This window comes from Dipodomys spectabilis, unplaced genomic scaffold, assembly GCF_019054845.1.
Source record: "Dipodomys spectabilis isolate Male_0828 unplaced genomic scaffold, ASM1905484v1 ptg000256l, whole genome shotgun sequence".
Lineage (NCBI taxonomy): Eukaryota > Metazoa > Chordata > Mammalia > Rodentia > Heteromyidae > Dipodomys > Dipodomys spectabilis.
The window spans coordinates 1,988,909-1,998,900 of record NW_024870933.1 but is presented as its reverse complement, the minus strand read 5'-3'; the positions used below and the strand labels follow the sequence as shown (position 1 = coordinate 1,998,900).

The 9,992-nt window shown below is 39.9% G+C and overlaps 1 protein-coding gene across 2 annotated transcripts in view; it reads right to left on the bottom strand.

The window, feature by feature from the left end:
* The window catches only part of Dpp4 (dipeptidyl peptidase 4), an 84,486-nt gene continuing 74,494 nt past the window's right edge, over positions 1-9,992 (bottom strand). For both annotated transcript variants that reach the window (XM_042699505.1, XM_042699506.1), the window contains exons 24-26: positions 3,239-3,311; positions 2,903-2,976; positions 1-1,126 (exon numbers count right to left, since the gene is read on the bottom strand). In XM_042699505.1, the coding sequence (XP_042555439.1) occupies positions 1,025-1,126; positions 2,903-2,976; positions 3,239-3,311 (249 nt within the window). In that variant the 3' untranslated portion in view covers positions 1-1,024. The remainder of the gene's footprint in view (positions 1,127-2,902; positions 2,977-3,238; positions 3,312-9,992) is intronic.

The following is a 9,992-nucleotide window of genomic DNA, read 5'->3' as shown; positions in this document are numbered from 1 at the left end:
TCTGAAAAATGAAGACATATTTATTAAATGACCAGGAGAAATTCCACAGCATGTAAAATGGAACTACCAATATACAGCATTATAGTTTATTTTATATTTTGTAAAAAACACAATTCAAGGAAGTTAAAATATTTTAATTAAGATGCTAAACGAAATGAAAAAGGAAAATTAAAGCAAGGCTTCAAATTAGAATTGGTGATATGAACAGTTTAGACTTTTAGCAGGGCAAGCTGATGTGTTCACATCTCAGTTCCAAGCTACTCATTTCACTAGAAAGCATAATTATTTTTTAAAGCACATTTACAATGCTTTCCCATCACCCTTGCTGTGTTTCTGTAGCACCTATAGCCATAACTGGCACCTGGGGGCCTTACATTGCTGGCAGTTTCTCTTGCATTTCTCTGGAGTCGATTCAACTGCTGTGGTTTTACTTAGAAGTCAGTGCTTTGCATATGTGATTTCCTGAGACGGTTTGAATAGTCTTTCTCAGAAAACTGTGCCAGTCTGGCTGTGAACAGCTCTTCTCTGAGGGGAGCTGACAGTAGCCTGGTCGGGTATGTGTGCTGGGACTTGGACTTGGGTTTCTAGCCATGTCCTGCCATCTCTCCCCACTCCGTTCCTCTAATCCTTACATACTGACATCATTGCCCATATCTTGCCATCCTTTTAAAGAAGAGGACAAGATTTGGACTAGTCTAGTTAGAAAAAAATTGAAACACTATTCTATACCAAGCTTTCATAAAAATAATTTATATTTGTTGTTTCAGCAGCTGATATAGAAATGATTTTAAATGATAAACAAAATCAGACTGAACAATCCAAATTGCTGGAAGGTAATAATCTGTTGCGAGGCAGAAATTTCTTAGCTATGATTATAGTTAATGCAATTTGAGAACAAAGGTAACCTTGCATTTCTTAATTTGAAAATTATTTTTTAAAAGATCATCACTTAGCAGTGCAGTTTGGAACTAATGAGCATAAAACATGGTTTTTAATAAGCTGTAATAGCATTTGGTGAGGGGTGCTAAGGTAGAGAGAAACATTGTTTTATAAAGTGGCTCATATGGGTATAGATGTGCTGGTGTGCTGTGCTGCTGCCAATGCTATGGTCTTCATCTGTGTACCACTGGAGAGAGAAAGAAAAAGGTGACAATTAGGAAGTGAGCTGCTTTGAAGAGGAAAGACTCAAATGAGTCCTTGCCAGCATATGTTATAGAAGACAGAGTGTTTTCATTCCTGAAATAGTTCATGAACTGAAATGTGACCGTAGAGGATATCTAATTTCCCCCCCAGAGCTTTCTCAATCCAGATTGTTCTACCCCGCCGAAGTCTCTTGTTCTCTTTTGCAGGTGCAGAGAAAATCTCCTGTGCATTGGACTTTATGGGATAGGGCTAATTAAAACACTCAAATCAACTTTCAGAATTGACTCAAAGGACACTTTGAACCACACCATGCATTGTATGCAATGAAGCACACTGCTTTAATTAAGTCCTCTCAAGTATCAAATATGTCTACATTCTAATAAATTACATTGAAATAAATGAACTTTCGAAAAGTTTTCCTAAGGACTAGTGACCTAGAAAACTATAGTTTGATGGTATTGCTATATTTTGATATAACTTGAAATCAAAAGTTTACTAACACGAGCTTATACTAATACTTAAAAAAATCTACATGTCTGACATTTATGTAGGAGACTATGATCTTAAGCAAAAACTTAACAACTTGTGCCTTCTTACTTAATTGAGGACTACTTGCTAAGCAAACAAGCATTGTGGATACATAATTAAGCCTTTAAATCAGGGTCCCGAGCCAGTGTTTATGGCTAACAGCTAGAGTCCTAGCTACTCAGCAGGCTGGGACCTGAAGATTGTGATTCAAAGCCAGCCCATGCAAGAAAGTCTGTGATACTCTTGCCTTTGGTTAAAAAAAGTGGAAAGTGCATCTGTGGCTCAAATGGTAGAGTGCTAGACTTGAGCAAAAGAAGCTATGGGACAGTGCACAGGCCTTGAGTTCAAACCTCAGCACTAGCACATGAACACACACACACACACACACACACACACACACACACACACACTGCTTAAAGTATCAACCTCTTATGAGAATCTGGCCCAGAAAATTCACCAGTTTTTCTGGGTCAAATGGTGTTCCTATTCCTATATAGGGCACCATTGAAACTGAGCACAGAGAAAATAGAAGAGTGGGGGCAGGGGAGCTGGTCTTCTAGATAAATCAGGCAAAAACATTGCATTTTACACAAAAATGTGGTGCAACACACATACAAGCATACATACATGTATGCAAGTTTTCTTTTGAATATGGCAATCTCTAGTATAGAAAGGGAATTTCTCTAAAGACATAGAAATATCTTCTGTAGAGTTCTAGCCACTTAGGACTATTAAAAGAAAAAAAAAAGCTTAATGGCTTATTGCTTGTGGTTGCTCAACAAAAGATAACAGGGCAATTGTGGAAACAGAAGCATGCTGATGTCCTACTGGTGTTAGAAATGGCTAGTAATACACATAAGCCAGAAATGGATTTTCATATTGAGCTGAGCCATTATTATGATAGTTACACTTTAGAATGATTTTGCCACACATTTACTGAATAAGTGATTACTTCTGTATCAAAATCAGGAGAGAACAAACAATCATAGGAACAGGAGAGCAGTGTTTTGATACTTCCAGAAAATGCAATATTGTGCTTCTCAACCTCAAGGTCTCTAGTATTATTGTGTGTATGACTCAAGGACATCAGTTCACCAACTTAATGCTGGAAGAAGAAATAAAAACTGCTTTCTGTCCCTGTCCTCCTGGACTCGTATGAGAAAAGGCCCTCAAAGAGGAAACGAGAGCCCACCAAGACACTTCCCTCCCCCTGGACGCAGCTCCATTATACCATTGCCTGGAAATCCACTCCAGCATCCACCAGGGCTTTGGAGATCTGTGCTGACTGCTGAAAGTGAACGTTATCTGCAGAGAGAGAAAGGAAACAAGTAGCTAATCACCTCTCCATTTTTCTGAGGGCCAAGGGTGGGAAAGGCCCCAGAAGAAAGGGACTGTTTGAAGTTCTAGGACTCTGCATCCCATTTAGCCCAAGACAAGTGAGTTGTGGAAAGCAACACTGTTTTATTGAAGTAAATGTAACAGTCTTGCCCCTCATGCTTTTGTTTTGTCAGTAGTGAAATTGCAAACCTGTCTGTGATACTAAAAAGTCTAATTAACTGAAACTCACCATCTGCTGTTCCATGAATAAGGAGGTACTCAACTTGTTTAAAATTTTCAGCTCTGCTCATGACTGTTGAATTCTGGAATTGGGAAAAAAGAATGTCATTATTCAAAAAAGGATCTGCCATAAACTGATTTTTCACTTCAGTTTACAAAATAAAATGTTTTCAGCTGGGGCCCCCTTTGATACAAAATATAGCAAACCGATATTCAAGCAAATGCTGTCTCCATGCATGGCAGAATGCACAGCCTGCCCCATGCCTGGAAGACAGGGCTGCAAAGGGAGGATGCCACATCTTCCCTCTCATGAAGGAAGAGGGCACCTGCCACCCAGGCTGCATTCAAAAAACCCTGGGTCCCAATCCCAGATTGGCTGTGTCCTATACATTAACACAGGGCAGAGTCTCGTATTAGCAATGTATGTTCCATGGGCTTCTGCTGTAGTTCAGCCAAAATGTGTATCACCATGGCAACCGTGTGTCACATGGTGCCATACATGCTACATTTCAAAGAGCCCGTACATAGCATTTGCAACTAAACATACTCTGCAATATGTCATGTGAACTTTGGTCCACATTGCTAGGTTCGGAACGAAAAGCAAATATTACCCCTTTGAGAACAGATGTTTAAAACCCAGACAAACGTAACATATGGGAGGGCAGAAGGGTGAAAAAGATCAAGAGTGGCCTTTAAAAAAATCAGTGAGTTATTGCTTCTTTCATTCTGTATATTGGAGAAAATGAAGCTATTAGATAAAGCCATTCCCAAGGTACCAAGTGAAGTAGGATTTTATTCTTAATGAAAGGGTAGCTTTTTGAAGATGGCTCTGTATCCTGAATCAGAGGTTTAGAAAGGAAAATATCTTAAAAGGATAGAACTGGTCATCTGATTTTAATTTACAGTATTTACAAAGTTGGGATGAAGGAGAAGATGCTAGATAGGTTGGGGAGGTGGTGAGCTAGAGTCAACTTTGATTGATTGATGGGGGGGGGGGGAAGGCCATAGTGTCAGTATTGCATTTCAAAGTAGCCAGCTGATCCTGCAGGACCTCGGTGACATTTCATGAGAGTCAAGATGTTGTATTTTAAGATATCTTTGTAGCTAATGTGAGTATTTTTTATGGACAACCTAGTGGTCTGGCAGGAAAGGGTTGAAATACAGCTTTCATATTCTAGATTCAGCTTCAGTATTAGTAAGCTGTACAGCTACAGACCTGCTGCACACTAAGCCTTGAATTCTGTAAAATGGAAATGAGACTAGCTCCTTTTACTTCCCTCACAGAAACAGAAATAATGAGACATGGCAAAGCATGTTTGAAGCTAAATTGCAGGTATTGGTATGAGAATTATGTTACACAGTATTTCTGGAAAAGGACACCTTGTCTATGATTTCAGGACTGAATTATCTAAAATGTCTTCATGGATTGAGGCTCCCCAAATCATCCTCTCCTCCTAAGCTCAGAGTTCATGTCCTCTTATTTTTGTGTAGACTAGTTCAAATTCATCCTGACCATATTCCATTTGTGACTCAAATTTAGAATTCATTTATGAAATTTCATAACAAAAACCCAAGACTCATTAAAAGTCACACATCAATTTTATTTTGTAGGAGAAGCTTGTCACCTTGTGAGATGTTCCAGATAAATATACCCTGTGTGAATCCATCCATCTATCCATCCATCTCAACATTACCTCTCATTCACCGATCCTTCATTGCTTTTATCTAGTCAAACAATATGGACTTGTATCTAAATGGCAAAAGCCATAAGAAAAGGGACTTATTTAGAATCATTATTTTAGCATCTAGTACAGTACAACATATTGTGTAAAATAAATTATTAAACATATGCACTGTCCACTATTATTTGGTCCTAGTTTTGCTCAGACTAGTGGAAACATTTAAGATAGGAAAAGTAAAATATTCTTATTCTGCAGGGTTTTTTAAAAATAGTTATCATTAAGGTGATGTATAGAGGTTACAGTTGCAGAAGTGGTTATTCTGCAGTTTATTGAGATAATTTTCCCACTTTCAAACCATATACCACACCGTTAGAATAATAGCTATTGTTCATTAATTATTCTGAGCCTAACACAGTGTTAAATATCATGAAGGAATTCTAAAAGCTCTGATGCATAGAACCCTTATAACAAGTGTGTGAAGTAGATACATGCCAGTGCTACTTAGTAATGATACACTGATTTGGAATGTTAAACAGCCTGAACCAAGATCTACCTATAGAAAATATGAGAGCTTCGGGCTGGGAAGGTGGCTCAGTGGTAGAGTGCTTGCCTTGCATACCTGAGGCCCTGGGTTCGATTCCTCAGCACCATATAAGCAAAAAGAAAAAAGCCGGAAGTGGTGCTGTGGCTCAAGTGGTAGAGTGCTAGCCTTGAGCTGAAGAGCTGAGGGACAGCATCCAGGCCCAGAGTTCAGGCCCCATGACCAGAACCCCCCCCCAAAAAAAAACCCAAAAAAAGAAAATACGAGAGCTGTCAGGGAGTGGAGACTCGTGCCTATATTCTTAGTTACTCTAGAGAAAGAGATTGAGAGGATCACAGCTGGAGGCTGGCCTGGGTAAAAACTTTGTGAAGTTCCCCATCTCAGTCAATTAAAAAATCAGCATGTCACAGCATGCATCTAATCATCCCAACTGCATAAAAAGTAAAAATAGGAGGATCAAGATCAGGTTAGACAGGCACAAACACAAGATGCTATCAAAATGTAATTAAAACCAAAAGTGCTACCGAGGCATGGTGCAAGTGGTTGGGCACCTACCTAGCAAGTGCAAGGATCTGAGTTCAAACGCCAGTACCGCAAGGAAAGAAAAAAAGAAAAAGAAAAGAAAAAGGAATAAAAACTGTCAAGAGCTGAGCAAAGTCTGACAGGAAAACCCCTTTACTTTCTATGTTTCTATGTCATCTCGTCTAAAATTCCAAGCTGCTTATGATTCGTCTCCCAGCAAAGGAACAGTGTGAAATCAAACGTTAATTAACTGTCCTGGAACTTGACATACAAAATGATAGTGGGTACTCTGGCTCCTAAGACGCCGTGGCTTCTCACATGGAATTAATTGGAAGAGAGAATGGTCTGAACAGCCCTGTGGGATTTGGGAGCCATGTACTCTGATTATGCCTGTGATATATAGCCTGAGGTAGCAGTAGAACTATGAGCAATTACCTGCCCTTTAGAGAGGAAAGGGTAGAATAAATCTCTCCCTAAAAGGCTTTGCCATACACCATTCAAAGCTGGAGGCAGGAGAGGCTCAAACCTCAATATTCTGCGTTGCAGAACCAGGTGCATTTTAGAGTCCTCTGCAATGATCTTTTCTGCTTGTCATGCTCTCAGGCCATGCTGACTTCTGCTCACCTTATTTCTCCCCAAGTTAAATTCAGCTCTTTGCTCACAGAACATAGTCAATTTTAACACCTAAACCTGACCCAGATATACAACTGCCTCACCTCCAACAGCCTCACAGGCCTGCCTTGCTTGCAGCACAAACAGCCAAAGCTGAGCCTCCAGCTCCCCCTCTACCCCTCCCCCCCACCCCCAGTGCCATGAAGCTGAGAAATGTCATTGAAACACAGAGTAATAGTTAGGAGACATATAAATACACAGGACAGTTAGCAAGGAATGTGATAACTACTGGAGTTTGGACCAAAACAGTTTCTGGCTGCCTTTTTTTTTTTTTTTTTTTTCTTAAATGGAGTGAATACAGGCTGAAAGAAGACAATTTTTATAAACAAGTAAAACCCTGAGCCTAAGATAAATGTTGTGATGTACACACTGTAGCTGTGATGAACTAGACATGGTGAGAAATGCAACATACTGAGAAAAAGACGAAAACTGTGATAAAAGTGTCATGATGCAAATTGTTTTACATTAACAATATTACACTACAAAGAAAGAAAGACAAATACTTTAATGCAGCAAGAGAAAAAGAAAACAAAAGCTTCCTCTGCAACTGCAAGATAAGTGTGCCATTTCAAATGCACACTTCCCCTGTATGCTGGGAGAAGCCTCCAGAGGGACCTTCCAGTGAGAGAGAGGCAGGTGGTGGGGAAGGAGGCACATACTCATATTAAGGCTCTCAGATTTCAGGAATTTACCCCCACCCTCCACTCCCTTCCAGGAAAAATGCAGCTATGTCACTTTGCTTACCAGCCTGTGTCTCCTGGCTTCTCCATTCAGTTTCTACTGTCCACTGAATGGCACATTTCAACTGGGAAGCTAACATGCAAAACCAGAGAAAGAAATGCTTGTGTTCCTTAAAGGTATGATTAATGATCCTGGGGGAAAAATAATTGTGCTATCTTCACCTCCCCAAAGAGGATAATCTTCATATTGCCTATCCATAGAAACAAACAAAAAAGAAAGAAAGAAAGAAATGGATGACTAAGTTAGAAGCCGAATAGTCTATCACCAACTACGAAAAAGGAAGCAAGGAGTGATAAATGGGCAAAGATGCAATGGTGGTGCAGTTGGCACCACCTCTCTCCTGAGGCTAGAAACTTCCGGAGAGCCCTGCTGCCAGCAACAGTCTGGCAAAGAGAAGTGGGAAGGAATGGTCCAGTGGCAGTGCCGATTCCACAGCATCTCTGTGAGGAGCTTCGCCTTCAGTCCCAAGGAGAACCATCTGTAGCTGTTTGTTGGATCATGCTGGTGCCTCAATTACCTTCCAACAAATAAATCTTTGTATTTTTGAAATAAAAGAAAGAGCTGATGAGAGTAAGGAAGGACAAATTCTTTTGAGAAGCAGAAGGTGTAACCATTTTGAAGCTACCCTTAATGCCATCTAGGAACTATGAAGACAATTTGCTTCATGAAGACAAAAATGGTGGCAGATGCCATGGTTTCAAAGGTGACTTCATGGCACGAATGTGTGTCTCCTGGAATTATTTTGGACGTGGGTTTCATTATTCCCATTATCCAGATGAGAAAACTGAGGTTAAATCACTTTTCCATGATCATGCTACTGGCAAGTGGAAGGATAGAATTTGACCACTGGGATTTCTAACTTCGAACTCATGTTCCCAACCATTGTATTCTATTGATGCTTGACATCACAGCCAACAAAAGATGTCCTATTCCCAGACTCTTGTAGAAAGAGCAAGAAGTCACTGAGCTTAATGGATAACCATGCACTAAATCAGGTATTACCTTGAGCTTACAGGCTTGCTTTGTGCATTCTGCTTACAAGAAATATCACATAAAAATCATTGACTGATGCCATTTGGTGAAACATCATTAATACCATAGCAGAGGTTATAGAAAACATTTAAGAAAAAAATAGTTAATTCAACCCGCTATGTCAGATGTTTTAGCTGTTTACGTCTATCAAACAACTGTACTCATGAGATGCCAGGGAATAGCTCCCATCAACCCTAGACAGGGGGCTCTACCTCAGGCCTCATAAGCAACACTGGCTTCTTTAAAGATCACACAGCAGTCAACATTTTATCAGCACTCCACAAACAAGTTAAGGTTTGGCTTAAATCTGAAGGTCTCTCTCCCTTTGGCATATTCTGGGATAATAGAACAAATGTCAAATCAGTACAAGATGGCATATTTACAAAATTGCACCCTGTTTTGCATAACCTAACGATGCAGCAGTTCTTAAGGATTGAACATTTCAAATCTGCTAGCAGAAGACTGCCAAATCTATGACTGTTTCGTACACTTGCCAAAAGCCTATCAAATTTTGAGCAAAATGCAAAATAAATCTCCTCTACAAGTTAAATCAGCCCTTCTGTGTGTTCCAGGGTGCCCTCTTCTCTTGGCATCCAGGCTCGGGACTGGGGTCCTATTCCTTTTGCCCTTGATCATCTCTCTGTGTGTATTCACTGAATTCCCTCCCTAGTCCATGTCCTGCCATATCAGCTGTCATTTGGCCTGAGATTCCCACAGCCCTTGTTCTGTGGTCTCCCTCAGTTCAGTGGATGCGTCTCACAAATCCTGGGCGAACCACTCTACCACATATTCATGGGTGTCCTGTGGTCTGCTTTCCCTTCTGTGTAATCTGTTGAAAGCTCCTCTGGTCTTCCTCCCCATCTCCCTCTATCTTTTCCTGCTGGACTCAGTGATAAGTGTCCTCTCTTTTGCCTAGCTTTTAGCATCTATATGTTATGTAACATTTTTTTTTGCCTCCGTTTCTGTGTCAGTAAAATGGATAATTAGAAAACTTGTCTTAGAAGGTTTGAGAGAGAACTGAAACCGATGATCCAGGTAAAGAACTTAGAACAGTGTCTAGCCATAGAAGCATTTAGTAAATGAATGAAAAAAAGAAAAGAATTGAAAAGAATAAAATTGGTTGAGAGAAGTAGGGAAAAAGTAAATCCTAAGTGCTGGGTTATTCCTATTCCCTTCCTGATACCTTCCCAGTTTAGAATTGCTAGTCTTTTTCATACATACTGGATACTTTGCATATTTAAGTTCATATTTCATTAACTATTTTTATTTTTACCCTGTTATACAACCTATCCTCTCCCCCCAAAAAGAAAAAAGAAAAAAAAATCCTTGGCGTTTTTTATTTCTACCTTCAGGGGTTAAGCTTTTAGACAACTAACATACCAGATAACTTTAAGAGGTGAATGAAAGTACCCCATGAGTTAATGTCTTTTTCATATTTAACTAATGACTATGTTAGAGGCCATTCATCCATGGTAGTCAGAGCCCATTCCTTGTCTTTGGTTGTAAGAGTTGCTTCCTTGGATATCTGATTCCTTTGCTCAGACTCGTCACCATTTCTGTCTGTTGTGGGCTGA